The 15,996-nt window shown below is 37.9% G+C and overlaps 1 protein-coding gene across 1 annotated transcript; it reads left to right on the top strand.

The window, feature by feature from the left end:
- The first annotated feature begins 3,961 nt into the window (after positions 1-3,961).
- LOC144200640 (large neutral amino acids transporter small subunit 1-like) lies at positions 3,962-14,484 on the top strand. Its single transcript, XM_077722888.1, has 11 exons — positions 3,962-4,337; positions 5,331-5,837; positions 6,782-6,907; positions 9,352-9,457; positions 9,682-9,726; positions 10,397-10,520; positions 10,623-10,726; positions 10,852-10,948; positions 11,549-11,698; positions 12,130-12,304; positions 13,520-14,484. The coding sequence occupies exons 1-11, from the start codon at positions 4,274-4,276 to the stop codon at positions 13,591-13,593; spliced, it is 1,572 nt and encodes a 523-aa protein (XP_077579014.1). The 5' UTR covers positions 3,962-4,273; the 3' UTR covers positions 13,594-14,484.
- Positions 14,485-15,996: the final 1,512 nt, after the last annotated feature.

Here is a 15,996-nt window from a genome sequence, read left to right as displayed (position 1 = left end):
GGTTAGTGTGTGTTTAAATACAACATGGTTAGGATTAGGGTTAGAGGTTAGGGTTCGTGTGTGTTTAAATACAATATGGTTAGGGCTAGGGTTATGGTTAGGGTTAGGGTTAAGGTTAGGGTTAGGGTTAGGGTGTTTTTAAATACAAAATGGTTAGGGTGTGTTTAAATACAAAAAGGTTAGGGTTAGGAATAGGGTTAGGGTTAGGGTTAGGGTTAGGGTTAAGGGGTGAAGTATCCATAACGTCAAAATGCCAAATTACGAGTCCGAAATTATCACTTATTTGGGTCTCATGCATAGAAAACACACCAAGAGACATATATACAATTAAAAAATGAATTGTCATGTGCTTGAATAGACAACGCTAACTGACTTCATGTTGCTGTAATAAAAACAATACATAATAAAGATCAGTGTGTATTTGAGGGGGCCTAAAACAAGTTCATGCTGAAGTTTGAGAAATATGATTTCAAAATGATTGAAGAATGACAACTTTTAAAGCCAATAACACACTAGACTTCCCCAATTTAATTTTGTTGAATAAATAATGTATGATAGTGACAACATGCTCAGCAAAATTATTAAAATACTAATGTAGTTTGCATATTGCCATTGGCCTCATCAAATATTCATGTATCATGCAAAGATTCTGCACCCTTTCTCGGATCTTTTGTAATCTTTTTTTTACATCTCTGTAGTATTGCTTTGGATTTATTTGACACGTTTGTTTACATTCGCAACTGACAAGCTCCCACAATGCAAAGCGGTTGCTGTAACATTCAAATCTGAGCATTCTGGTTTAAAAAATAAACGTATGTGACAAGAAGCAAATGCGATGAAATACAATTGTGTAAAAGATATGAAAAATACAGAAATATATATACTATGGATTTGACACCAATGCTTAAAGACGTGTCAAGATATCGCTTTTATATAAACTCGTGATGACGCAAATGCTTTTCGGTGGGAGGAAGCTCATTGTAGAGGTCACGTGCTGAGTACTCGTTACTCCACCAATCACCTCGGGGAAGGTCTGAGACAAGAGCCAATTGCCGTCCTAGCAGGGCGTCACCTGATTCTGGTGAGCGAGTCAACAGAAAATACTGGTCTATGTGTAGTCGTAGCAGGAGAAGCTAGAGGGCGCTCTTACAGGCACCTCTGGTGGATGTGGCTCATAACTGACTTGGAAAGGCTCGCGGCTGGCAAATGAGTTCGATGTATGAGGTGGAGCATGCCTCCAAAACCCAATTCAGACTACTCTCCTCTCACCTTTTTAAATTTTTCCTTTTTACATTTTTCCCTTGTTTTGCGACATTTTTTTAAAGTCACAATAATGTGACACAAATATATATACAAATATGTACCTGTATATACCTATTTTTAATACATCTTTGAGGTTTCATTTAAAAATATTTTCAAGCTAGGTTTAGTACACGCACTATTGTCTATAAAGATTTAGATAACCCGCGACTCTAGTGAGGATAATGCGGTTCAGAAAATGATTGAGAATGGGTTTAGATCACGAATGCCACTGACGTAAAATGGCCGACAAGTTTGGATAACAATCCTCTGTTCGTCTCTGTCTCTCTGTGGACTCCACTTTTCCCACAATCCTTTTCGGTTTTAATGTTGAGTTCTATTACGTTTCTCAAAATGCTCAAAATGTAGTTTTGGCCCAACGAAGTCGTATTTATCATTGAAGTTTCTTTCCTATGTTTGTTTAGACTACCACAAACCAATGCAAGTCAAACAGGGGAAAAACAAATACTTTTAATAAACCCTTACTAAAATAAGCATCCCATTTCCTTTCTATTTAAACAGCGTGACATACCCTATAAGATGGACAGACGGGAAACTTGCAATCTGAGCTACTAACTGAGAACTTGTTTCTCCGAATTTGCTCAGGGGAAAGTCCCCGGACACAATGCAGAAAGTGCACCGTATAATGCGGCTGTTGGTTCAATACGGCATTTGGGCTAAGATATTCGTTAAGAAAATTGAGCTCGCCACGGTTGTTCCAAACTTCGTCTGAATCATAGGAATGCGGGTGTATAGACTCAACGGGGCTTAATCTTCGGCTGTCCATTTTTGCCTGTTATTTGTATACATAATTGAATTGTTGGAAGACAATTGTCATTTCATTTTCATTATCTTTATCCTCACTAAAGTCGCGGGGGGTGCTGAAGCCTATGTCAACTGACTTTGGGCCAGAGGTGGGGGACACCCTGAATTGGTGGCCAGCCAATCGCAGGGCATAAGAAGACAAACAACCATTCACACTCACACTCATATCTAGGGGCAATTTAAAGTGTCCAATCAGCCCACAGTGCATGTGTTTGGAATGTGGGAGGAAACCAGAGTACCCAGAGAAAACCCACACAGGCCCAGGGAGAACATGCAAATGCCACACCAGATGGACCCAACTGGATTTGAATCCAGGTCTCTCAATGTGAGGCCGCCGAGCTAACCACTCACCCACCTGGCCGCACAATTTTTAAAAGTTGAAATCATAAATTAAAAATATCTTGATTCAATTCTTATATATATTTTTGCTACTTAAGCTTGACCAACACAAACATGTAATGACTTGATCTCTAATAATTTTTTCTCGTATTTGAAATGTTTCTGTTTTATGTATTTTGGGTATTAATATCATCACCATATACTTGCTTTACTTTGTACTTGTTGAATATCCAAGTATTCATCCAAATGAAATAAAAGAATAAAACATAATCTTGCTTCTCTCAATGATGCGAAATCTGATCTATTTTATGAATTATATTGCTATGTTGAGGTTTCACTGAACAATAATTGTGATTTACTTTTCCTCTCCTTATATAGGTTAATTCTTTAGTTCTCCTACTCATGATGGCAAAGTGAGGGGGTTAAGCTAAGAATGATCTTATTTTTAAAGATTAGAAACTTCATTTAATATTGTCTTAAAAGTAGATTTTGGAGAAGCAATATTTTTTGGTACAATGTCTTTTTTTCTTTAAATATTTTGTGTTATTAAGTGTTATTTTATTCCCAAAGTGTTCTTTTTAAATGTTTTTCTAAGGTTTTGTTTGTTTCTAAGTATTTTTCGTTCAATATTTTAAGTGTACAATGTATTTTTTCACTTTAAATATTTAAGTATTTTTATTTAAGTGTGTAAAAACAAGTTGGGGAATTTATAACTGTCTTACAGTGGCGGTCCGTGAATTTCTTAGCGACACCTTCAGCTATCGGAATCAATCCAACTCTCAAAAATGATTTTATGACTATAAAACCTCTACTGCAGCTACAGCTTCGACACATACAAATCATCAATAATAACCTCATACAATTGAAATATTATTTAAGAATATAGCCATATTTTACTCACCAAAAATCCTTTTACCTGTACACAATATCCACCCTCCAGCGGAAAAACAACAAAAGGAATCTGAAAGACAATTTGGAATTATTTAATAAGTATTCATGGCCAAAATATAATTAACATCAGTCTGTGATTCCGATATATTTTTTAGACCAGCAGAGAAGGCCTTGCAGGCCCTGTCATTCAACCACTGATATATAGATGTACATGGGTTTAAAAAATCAATTTTAGAATGGCCCAGTCATATTTTTACCAACACTGTATAGTAGCAGATGGCACTGACAGGCATTACGTTCATTTCTTTTCTATTGTTTACTGTTACAGATTTAGTGTCTATTAATTTTCATTGACAATGGAGCACGTGTTCCTTCATGTTGAGGCTAATAGAACACACATTTTTAGAAAGTATCCTTCCCCCACGCACACAAAAACACAGTTAAGCAGACCGTGGTTGCCTGGATTAGTGGAGTGCACAAACAGATTTAAGCATCACATGCTGCTGCCCCCTATAAACTGCGTCTGTTCACAACCATGTTCCACGCCCTCTAAACATCGACCCACCCTCCCCCACCGTCTGCACCCTTCGTCTGTACTCGGCCATCATAGATGGCTAGACGACCACAGCATCACAAGGTGGGGTACGGGATGTGAGGCAGGGAGGGAGGGAGATACAGGATCAGGGTCAGATGGAGTCTAGTTAGCCAGAGTGACGTGTAGGGTGCATGCGTGTGTGCTTACATGTAGGGGAGCAGGAACAACAAGCGAGGGAGAGAGAGAGTGTATATCTGCCTGTGTCAAGGTGTGTGTGTGTACGAGAGAGGAAAAGCAGACAGGAGGTGGAGGAAGACGATTCAAAGGTGCGAAGGAAAGAAGGGTCTGTAATAAAGACGAAGAGAAACAGATTAAGAGGGAATAATGGCCGAGCCAGAGTTGAAATTAAGGAGCAGCCGGGAGAGCGTTGCTAAGGAGAAGATGGGGGGTAGGTATACACTACACTATAATACAATACACACTCTGCCACATGGCGCAGGGTTGTACTAATACTTCTTTTGAGCTGATGCAATGTTGCAAAGCAAGATTATATGTATTAGTCGTCATGGAGGTATGTTAACGTTTGTGGTGACAGGTGGATATGGTATGCATATGAATGCTTTATTTGTATTTGGTTGAATAGGGTAGACGTTGGTCCTCTTCTGTGGAATCATTCAAATGGTATCGTTGCTCATTTGCATAATTTGGGTGGATCACAATCACATTAATTTATTCACATGCTCATTTCTTTCTATTAAGGTATTATGGACTGATACTATAGCATGAAGATGTTAGATGTTTATCATGTACTATTGGGAAACTATATTGTAGTGAAGTCAATTCTGACTATTACACAGTAAATGAATAGAGCACGCCTCACCTTAAGGCCCATACCTAAAGACAATTGGAATGTACGTACAATTACTGTGCTGTAAAAGGGTTTAAAAAAATTACTGCTCTATAGTAATAGTACACATATGAAGTAACTCGAACTGACTGGTGAAATTTACGCCAGAAAGCGTATATCATCCTACTTTAACACCCTATGACAGACATAGAATGAAAAAAATGCATTTTCAATGTTTACAGTATATATGTATATATATTTTGTCACTTTTCAGGAGAATTATAAAAGGTCAAAGGTTCTTTTCGAAGTTAAAATTGTTGAATCTGAAGGCAGTGTCCTGATCTACTACTGCTGTGTGCTTCTTATTATGTTTTGGGGATTTTAATGGGTAATTTGATCATTGTTTTGGTATATACACCAAAATATACATACCAAATTTACTTGATATCTGTCCAAAAAAAAACAAAAAAACAAGGAGTCGCAATTCTGGTGAGTTTTCCTCACGAAGAACTGTGTCAAAACAAACAATAACATCTTCTACTTGCTCTTTAAAGACCATCTTCCAATTTTTCTTGATTCTATCTCTTCCGACAGGGGCAGAAGCAGAGTCAAACCAAGATGGCCAGGTCATCGAGAAAGCTTCTCCATCCACTCCCATGGTTTCTGACCCACAACCCGACAAGACGCAAAAGATCGAACTGAAACGAAGCATCACCCTCTTCAACGGCGTGGGCATGATCATAGGCACAATCATCGGCTCAGGAATTTTCGTCACGCCGACCGGGGTGGTGAAAGAAGCAGGATCAGCTGGACTCTCTTTGATTGTCTGGTCTGTCTGTGGAGTGATCTCTACCATGGGGGCTCTATGCTACGCTGAGCTAGGTACCACCATCACCAAGTCGGGTGGCGATTATACGTATATCTTGGAGGTATACGGCGAGCTGGCTGCGTTCCTCAAACTATGGGTGGAGATGCTCATCATACGGCCATCGTCGCAGTATGTTGTTTCGCTGGTGTTTGCCACTTATCTGCTCAAACCCATCTACCCAAGCTGTCCTGTGCCAGATAGTGCCGCCAAGCTCCTTGCTTGCTTGTGTCTGAGTGAGTACCTTTTGTAAACAGACTTTGGTAACTATACAACTGTTGATTGAAATGATATACATAATTCCAGTAGAGTATGTTCCAGTTTATCAAATGTGTTTCTAAACTAAGATTTTGAATTTTGATGTAACGTATTTTCGGGACTATAAGTCACACCTGAGTATAAGTCGCACCAGCCAAATGATGCATAATTAATTGTAGTGTAAGTCACGTTTTTGGGGGAGATTTATTCGATAAAAATCCAACAACAAAAACATACTTATCATCTTGAAAGGCAATTTCAAATAAAAATAAAATAGAGAATAACAGGCTGAATAAGTGTACGGTATATTAACGTTACATGACTGACATGCCTGGTAATGTCAATGACGACGTAACATATTAAGAGTTATTCAGATAACTCCACCATAAACATGCTAACAAATTTACCAAACTATCAGTTTCACTCAAAATCATTAAATCCAATGAAATCGTCATCTTTGGTGTCATTTTAAACAACTCCCCCAACTCATAATTTAACACATAATTCCACCAGAGTATAAATCGCACCCCAGCCAAACTATGAAAAAAACAATTTATAATCCATAAAATACGGTATATATAATCAAATAGAAGTGTTTACTAGCTCAACCCATTTCCTAAACTAGACTGCGCTTCCCTTAATCCCTTTATTTTAAATAATAACATTAATGAACATTTAAACATTTAACATTTAATATAGTAGCTTCCTGTTTTTATTGTGGAATTATGCCCAACCAATTTATCAATCAACCAATGATGATGAAAAAGTGCTATCCACTCATTCACCGGGCTGCCAGGCAGAAATATATCAGAAAAATAAATACTTAAGTACCTGTTGAAAATTCAATGTCAGTAAAAATGCAATTCTAGTATAGAACAGTTGAGTATACCTTCAATGTTTGGTTTCATCTCTCCTTCTTTAGCTGCCTTGACGTTTGTCAACTGTATCAGCGTGAAAGCTGCCACCAAAGTCCAAGACTTGTTCACTGTCTCTAAGCTTCTTGCATTGGTCATCATCATCCTCTTTGGCTTCATTCAGATCTCCACAGGTGAGTCATAGATTGACAATTCCTCTTATATGCCAGTATATACTGGTGTAGATTTTTAACAAACAAACCAAGTGTGGTGGATAAGTTTAGAGCATAAACACAAGGACGAGATTTGACTTTTCTTGAAGTACTTTTTGGGAGGAATTGGTTGTACCTTTGGCAAGACATTATGACGAGAGGCAGTTGAAACAAGCCAGGTGCGGATGTTAGGAAAAAAATGCTAAGCCTTGTCAATGAAATCACATCATCACAGCTGGAATAATGGAAAACAAACAAGTTCTGGTTTATGAAAAATATTAAGAACTAAAACCCAGTGCTTTCAAAAGGACATGACATGCTTCAATTTGTCTCCCCACCCTTGAAAATCTTTCAGCTTTTCATCACCCAATTGATGTAACCTTAATCTTTAGAGCCATGCAAGCGTTATATCTCTGACGCACTTTTCTGCTCAGGTAGCCATGACACATGGATGCACCCAAAGAGCCAGAGAGTAACTCCTTTCAGCATTTCTATCTATACTGATTCAAAAACAATTGACTATCCTTAACGAGTCAAAATGCACTCAAGTTCTTGTTTGTGTACAAGGCAATGCACACTACATGCATGAGCAGAATGAGCACACAACTGAATACCTTAGTGTCAATTCATGCCCTTTTCTCATCTCATCTCATTTTCTGAACCACCTTATCCTCATTAGGGTAGTGGGGGTGCTAGAGCTCATCCCAGCTGACTTTGGGCTAGAGGTGGGGGATACCCTGAAGCGGTGGCTAGCCAATCACAGGGCACAAAAAGACAAACAACCCATAAGTAGGGGCAATTTTAGAGTGTCCAATCAGCCTACGCTGCATGTTTTTTTTGGAATGTGGGAGGAAACCGGAGTACCCTGAAGAAACCCATGCATGCCCGCGCAGAACATGCAAACTCCACACAGATAGACTTGACCGGCAATTCATGCCCTGGTTTAAAAAATAAATACCTTTATTATTATGGTGGTGAAATTTCCCCATAATATACACATCACTATATATTCTCCTCGCTCCTCCTCATTTGCAAAGTCGCACCCACAAGGATTGTGCCTGGCACTGTGTTGCCATGGTGACAGTTCCACGAAGCTTGCTGCCTGCTGTCGTGTACACACATTAAGGCCTTTCAGAGCCCACAATAAAGGGCAGAGTGTGAACGATGTGCACGTGCGCCGTTGGTCAACTCCATTAACATTTGAAGAAAAAAGCTTTTGGCTTAAAAAAAAAAAATACCAACCATTCGCACAAAGACAGACTACGCCCTAAACTGGTTGCCAGCCAATCGTAGGGTACACAGACCGTTCACATTCATAATCCTACCACCACCAAATTGGAAATAATCCAACACTTGAACCCTGAAATCAGGCGAGTACACCACTACGCCATCAGGTGGCCCAAGTTTGTGGCATCTTTTAGCAATAGTACAACGATTTTAAACATCACAGAAGGGAATGTTCTGCTATAGTTCATCATTATATATTTACTAACTGAATAGCTCAAGCAATCAATAATTATTGGTGCTGTCCTGTACTTGTTCGGGGCCGTAATGTCTAGCAAGAGTCTAGGGGCAGAAGTGAGTGCAGGTTTTCTTTCCAACCAATAAAGAGGAGACATTTTCAGGTGTCATCCAAGCAATGTTCCCTCTAAGCTGCGCACTTGCGCAATTGCGCACTACTTTCGTCTTCTCTCCGCAGCAGTCATATGGTGCGCAGTAAATAAAATCCAAACTTTTCTCTTCTTCCCTTTCCCCATAATGGCGCCGTTTACGCGGCAGCCAGTGGTAGTACCTCTGTCCACTCTTATGTTTTTTTGTGTTTTACAGCATGTTTTACAAGAAAAATTAGAGGGAATATTGATATGCACCTGCTTATGGCAGGTGTGATACTGGTGTGCCCATAGCGAACAATGATAATGTCGCTCACACTGGTACTCAGTGCGATCAGGGAGGTTGTCTTTCTGCTCAGACCAACGGAAAATTAGAGGAAACATTGCATCCAAGTGCATTGTGAATTGCAGTCAGGTGGTTCTTGTTTTCTCCAGAAATCTCATTGGTTAAAGTGTCTTTTCTGGATCGGTTGCAATAAAAACCTGCACCTACAGTGGCCCTCAAAGACCGGTTTGCCCAACCCTGGCTTAGACAGAGAGCTATATATTTTCCAGTTTCTAAAATGCACGCAACAAATTTAGGCCAACACTCGTAAAAAATTTACAGTCAAACCTTAAAAGCAGGCTAACTTTTACTGCAGGGGGCCACACCTCCTACTTTTCAAGCCAAAAGTATGCTTTCAATGACTTCTAGTTCCAAGAAAAACTATGCAGTTGTAAAGTCAACTTGAGCTAGTTTGCACAAAATCTAATGATAATAAACAACAAATCAATTTAAAACTTATCTGTCTTGCGTCTTTATGTATGTGTGCACAGGTGATGTGCCCTACCTGAAGCCAGAAAATGCATTTGAAGGCAGCAAAGTCGGTGTTGACAACATTGTCTTGGCCCTGTACAGTGGTTTGTTTGCTTTTGGAGGCTGGTAAGTTATCTGTAACCAAACTACTGCATTGAATGATACTTGTAATATTGTACTTTTTATTCATTGTTTATTTATTATCCAATTAAAATGGATCTCAGAGAGATGTTTACTCCTCTACAAATTACAAACATGATTAATATAGTGTTACTGGTAACTGCAAGCTAAAGTGAGTTCTAGAAAGTTGCCTATTTTAAAGAAATGTCTTTGTCTTGTTTTATTTCCAGGAATTACCTGAATTACGTAACCGAGGAGATGATCAATCCTGTGAGGTGACTTTAATGTGATGGAGGTTGTTTTGAGGAGGGTTCTTCTGTTAGTATTTGCCAATAGCATGACTTCACTTACTGTTGAAAGAGCATGCTCATCTTCTATCAGTTGCTTGATGTAGACTTTGAGGTGTTGCATAAACAGACAAAATATCACCCATTATAAATGTAAGATTGAGATGAGAAAACAAAGTTTGCATGTTTCTCATGTTATTAATATATTATCGAAAATAAGTGTAGCCCTTAAAATTATTCTAAACACTCACACAAACACAAAACTGCAAAAAGATAATAAAATATTAACTTCATTATGATGATAGAACAAGATTTTAAAATATGATACATGTTTTAAACAGTACATTTTGTACTGTATAATGAATTCATATTTAACTTTATGTTCCAATATTAGAAAATAAATCTGACACATTCTAATTTTAGGATATTTTAACTTCATTTTCAAAACAGTACAACTTTTTCCCCAAGTTATATTTCTGCCAAAATAATTTGACTTTATTCTAAAAAGATTGACTTTTAATGAAAGAAATACTTTTTTGTTTACATTATTATAATCTTAAACATTTAATTATTATTTCCCTTAAAAATAACATATTTTTTGGCTTTAACTGTAACATTTTAAATGCTGACAACAAATTTGAACTCTTCTTCCCCCTAGAAACCTTCCCCTGGCAATCATCATCTCCATGCCTATCGTTACAATCGTGTATATCCTTACCAACTTGGCCTACTTCACAACTATTTCCCCTGAAGAAATGGTCGAGTCAGAAGCTGTTGCAGTGGTGAGTTATTCTCCATTAAATAACTAAAGCAGCTCTTAAAAAAGATGAACTACACTACAACTTATGGTTGAAATGTAACCTGTTTACTGTAACTGTATGTAGAGCTTTGGCGATTACCATCTGGGTGTGATGTCATGGCTGATTCCAGTCTTTGTGGGTCTGTCATGTTTTGGAGCTGTAAATGGATCCTTATTTACATCAGCACGGTAACATTATTATTGTTATTTGATAGTACCCACCCTATATTTAAAACTGGCTAAAACCTCTTCCTATTGCTCACAAACTCTATATTGGCAAAATAAATAAATGTAACCCATACGGCTTGTTCCAGTTTGTTCTATGCTGGAGCTCGTGAAGGTCAACTTCCTGCTGCTTTGGGATTGGTCCACACTGACCTGTTCACACCAGTACCATCCCTCATCTTCACAGTAAGAACAGCTAGGATAATAATTCTGCTTATGTGCTCTTCATGTCATAACAATCCCAATTATATATGGAATCTGGCACTTGGAAAGGTTATAAGGGTAAAAGCCAAACACTTGCTATAGAAAGTGGAAACATACACACATCCTATTGTTTTGGGTTCACTTCCAGTCAAACATCTTGACAACCTAAGAACAAAATGAGGGGAAAAAAAAGGGGGTAAAATCCAGTTGATGTCTGTCATGTATGTCTATTTTTACAATATGAGAAAACAAGTTTGCATGTTTTTCAGGTTATTAATATATTATGGAAAATAATGTAGCCCTTAAAAATTGTTTTAAACACACACAAACACAAAACCGCAAAAATATAATAAAATATCAACCTGATCATGATGATAGAACAAGATTTTTAAAAAAATGATAAATTATTTTAAACATTACATTTTGTAATGTATAATGAAATGATGTTAAACTTTATCTCACAATATTAGAAAATAAATGACATTTTTAATTTTGTACTGTATAATGAAATGATGGGTAACTTTATGTCTCAATGTTAGAAAATAAATCCTAATCTGACCTATAATTTGTTTTTGCTTCTAGTGTTTGCTGTCCATGCTTTATGCCATTTCCCAGGATATCTTCTCTGTCATCAATCTCTTCAGCTTCTTCACTTGGCTTTGTGTTGGCATGGCCATTGCTGGGATGGTCTGGCTGCGAATTCGAAAGCCTGAGATGAAAAGGCCAATAAAGGTACGATGTGGGGGTTTCTACTTAAGAACAGTCGAGAGTGCTAAAATCTCAGAGTGGTCTACCTACACTCGACATTTTTGAACTTCAGGAACCTTTTCTTTCATAGTAATTCAGTATGTATTTATTTATAAAAGGGTGCTTTCTACTAGATGGAGGCATAGTTTGATTTAGCTCTTTGTTCCTATGCCATCTTTCATCTTTTTCAGAGACAAATTGCCTCTCTCAGACTATTTTATCCCAGAAAATGTAACACCAATAGTCATCTTTCTGTGTTCCTGACTGTGAATCTTCCAAATTCAAAGTACATTTAAAAAATGGTCAGGAATTGACAATGCAGATTGGGTGATTGACTTAAGGATGTACGATAACTTGCTTGCTAGTGAAAAACAAAAGAAAGAGGTGAGCATTAATGTGTTTTTTACTTGATACAGATCTGTTTGTTCATCCCCGTGGCTTTTGTCCTGAGCTGTATCTTCATGATCATTGTGTCCTTTTGGGCGGCTCCCATCGAGTCACTGATAGGCTGCAGCATCATTCTTTCGGGTATCCCAGCCTACCTGCTGGGCTACAAGTGGAAGAAACCACGTGTGGTCAAGAAGATGCTCGGTGAGTAAAATCAAATAAAAACAAGGAGGATTTGTCCAGGTGTAAACGGGGATGCATCATTGACACTTTGTTATGAGATTGGAGAAAGCGGATCAGCTGGAGAACACATCTGGAAGTTGTTAGTATGAGTATGCTTTGCTTTCACCTGGAGACAACATTTTGTCCATGGGAGGCACAAGACCCCCAGAGGTGGGATGAGAAATGAACAGGCGAGAATATTTTAGTCGGGCTCTTTACTAATTGGTGCTCGGACGTTTGGTTGCCGGTCTTTTGGTCGCCGGTCTTTTGGTCGCCGGTCTTTTGGTCGCCGGTCTTTTGGTCGCCGGTCTTTTGGTCGCCGGTCTTTTGGTCGCCGGTCTTTTGGTCGGCAGTCTTTTGGTCGCCGGTCTTTTGGTCGTCGGTCTTTTGGTCCCCAGTCTTTTGGTCGCCGGTCTTTTGGTCGCCGGTCTTTTGGTCCCCAGTCTTTTGGTCGCCGGTCAAATGGTGACAGAGTTAACTGTTGAAGTCAGCTCTCAAAATTATACTCAGGAGAGAGAGTTTAATATCTAAGAAAGAGAATTCAATATCTAAGTACTGTTTAATATCTAAGTACATTTGACCGGCGACCAAAAGGAACCAAAAGACCGGCGACCAAAAGACCAGCGACCAAACGTCCAGTCATGGTATCATCAGATCCAAAATGCAAACTGCAAATACAAATACACATGAAGACTATATCCTTTCCAGAATATTTAAGAGGTTTTAAGGAAGTTAACCCCAAGACTGCTAATGAAAGGAATGCTTCCAGCCCAGTTTAGTTTTTTTTTTTTAAAGAGTTTGGCTATGTTTTTTCTTACAATTAAACAAAAAACAAATGTTGTGATTGACTGTAAAACCAGATTCTATCTTTTTATCAAATAAACCCTTGCTCAATGAGACATTGACTTTCCAACAACCAAGCAGAATTTTATATTTGGTTTTATATTCAAATTCAATCCAGTCAGCCCCATATTAAAGACCATCTGGCAATTTGCACAGACATGCAAAAAGGACCAATCACAATAGCATGCCAAAGCTAATTCTGAACACTTTCAAGCCACATTATCATGCTCACCTGGAAAAAAAGGAGTTTAAGAGCTTTGAAACAAAGAAAACGAGAAAAATGACACTAATAGTAGGTTTCCCCTGTCACATAATGTTGCCATTTCTCATAATAATGATGTGTTGTCTCCTTAGAAATCTTCACTATGTTCTGTCAGAAGATATTCTTGGCCGTTCCCGAGGAGAGAAACGACGAATCCGCACAATAACGCTCCATGTTAACTGACTAGCGCAAACAGCTCATGGTTAAAACTTATGTTTACACTTGAAAATTTGCAGTTTCCATGGTATTTGGCATTTGCACTTGCATTCAAAGTGTGTATTGGCTAAATTACACTCTTCAAATGTGACTCCAAATCCTATTAATTGTATACACCACAAAAAGCTGCATTCAACGCACACTACAATGACCTAAATTGTACGTTTAAAATGTGTTTAGGTGCCTCGGCTCTCACATATTTAGTAGGATTTCCCACAAAAGAAAGTACTGACAACATTTTTTAAATCAAGGTCAAACACATCAGTGTCGGCCATCTTTTAAAAAATGTTGGAATCAATGTTCCCTCTAAGATGCGCTAGTGCGCAATTACGCGCTACTCTCGTCTTCTCTGTGCAGCAGCAATCATATGGTGCGCAGTAAATAAAATCCAAACTTTTTTTATACCCTTTTCCCCATGATGGCGCTGTTTACGTGGCAGCCAGTGGCAGTAGCTCTGTCCACTCCTAAGTTTTTTTGTGTTTTACAGCATCATACCTGTCAAACTCTGCCAATAACTGCCCTTATAAATGATGATGATTCCCCCATACAAACCCCCCAAAAAACATACAAACACGGTACGATGCATGTTTACTCGCGGTAACTCGTTTCTTACTATGTGCCTCCTCCATTCTTGCTTCCACGATATTTACTCTATGTATATCTATGCATGCGTATGTCATCCGTTATTGATATTGCCGTACGCACCGCTAAAAAAATACATACAATATAGGATAATTTTTGCTGGTATACCGTGACAATAGTAACGATCGATGACAGTAGCGTCGTTGGCTACCAGCCTACGAGACTATCTGGATTTTCATATATATTGGCGATTTTTTTTTTAAACAAAAATTTTCCCCGTACAAAAGTCGGTGTACGGCGTACATGATTTGAAATGGTAACAAAACGTATAAACGTACAAGTTGACAGGTATGCAGCATGTTTTACATGAAAAATTAGAGGGAACATTGACATGCACCTGCTTATGCCAGGTGTGATACTGATATGCCCATAACGAGCAATGATGATGTCACTCACACTAGTACTCAGTGCGCTCAGGGAGATTGTCTTTCTGTCCAGACCAACGAAAAAATTAGAGGGAACATTGGTTGCAATTGAGTATGACTTCCTACTACAATTTTGTGAGAGCATGTTCGGAATGTTTTTTTCAGTTAAAATTAAAAAATAACAACAACAAAACCTAACAAATAACTTTATAAATTCTATTCGGTTCCTTAAAATTAACATAAAAGTGGTTAACCTATAATTTAAATGCTACTAATAATAATCTGTTTGTGTTATTGGCACTTTTAAATAGTTTGTTTTGTATTCATTTGTACATGAAGCTTCAACTACACGGTGTAATGAAATGTGTGTTTATATGAGTGCGTGCCTGGGCTCACATTGGTGTGCTGCTTTTTATTTGCTGTAAATTCATGTGGAAAAAGGCTAAACTTTACTGTGTTATTACCAGAGATGGGCATAAGAAATGTAATCATCCATGCATCATATACCCAAATATTTAACTATTTAGTGGCCATCTAACCCAGTTTCTTTTACCTCTGAAAACATGATCACCTACAAAGGAATGATGTAATTGTTGTGCCTAAGCAGTAAACTCCACTTTTCATGTTTCAAAATTTATAAAAAATTTGATAATCCACAGATTTTTATGCCCATCCCTAGTGACGATCCTGGTGAAGACTTTTTTATGTAGAAGGCTTTACAATGTCTTGCATCAATGTTAGTCGATAATGACTACAAACTGTTGTGGCAAGCATCCATGTTGTTTTTGTGTATTGGATCGCATGTACCTATTATGTTCGCTGATATTTCCATAGATGGATCTTTTTTGAAAAGTTATAAGCGATAATTAGTACACTAACATATTTTATACATTCCCTCATAGAGCTAATAGAGTCATTGCAAAGTCTTAACATTTTTCAGAGACATTTTTGGCATTTTCTTAAGCCAAAATATTCAAAACAATGTCACACCTCATAAACATTTTCTCCGGAATTTGAGAATACAGCTGAATGAACGTTAATCACTTCATAGCTTGAAGTAAAAGCAACAAATAAGGCGAAATGAATGTCTTAAGTAAACAAATGAAGTTCAAAACAATGACGTCTTCAACTGCCTCAAAAACATTCCACTAATCACATTTGAATTGAAATCACCTGTGTGCATTTCTTTTACAACTCTTGTATAGCAGTGACCATGGCAGGTACATGTGACAATAAAGCTATTTTTGGTCAGTATTTGTGTTTTTATCAAATGTTTACAAAATATGACGCAGTATTCACACAGATGGCGTCTATTCTGCCTTCCTTATACATTAAACAGCAACTTC

The sequence above is a fragment of the Stigmatopora nigra genome, chromosome 1, assembly GCF_051989575.1.
Source record: "Stigmatopora nigra isolate UIUO_SnigA chromosome 1, RoL_Snig_1.1, whole genome shotgun sequence".
In the NCBI taxonomy this organism is placed as follows: domain Eukaryota; kingdom Metazoa; phylum Chordata; class Actinopteri; order Syngnathiformes; family Syngnathidae; genus Stigmatopora; species Stigmatopora nigra.
The sequence above is the reverse complement of the archived record's forward strand: the minus strand, read 5'-3'. Positions and strand labels throughout refer to the sequence as shown.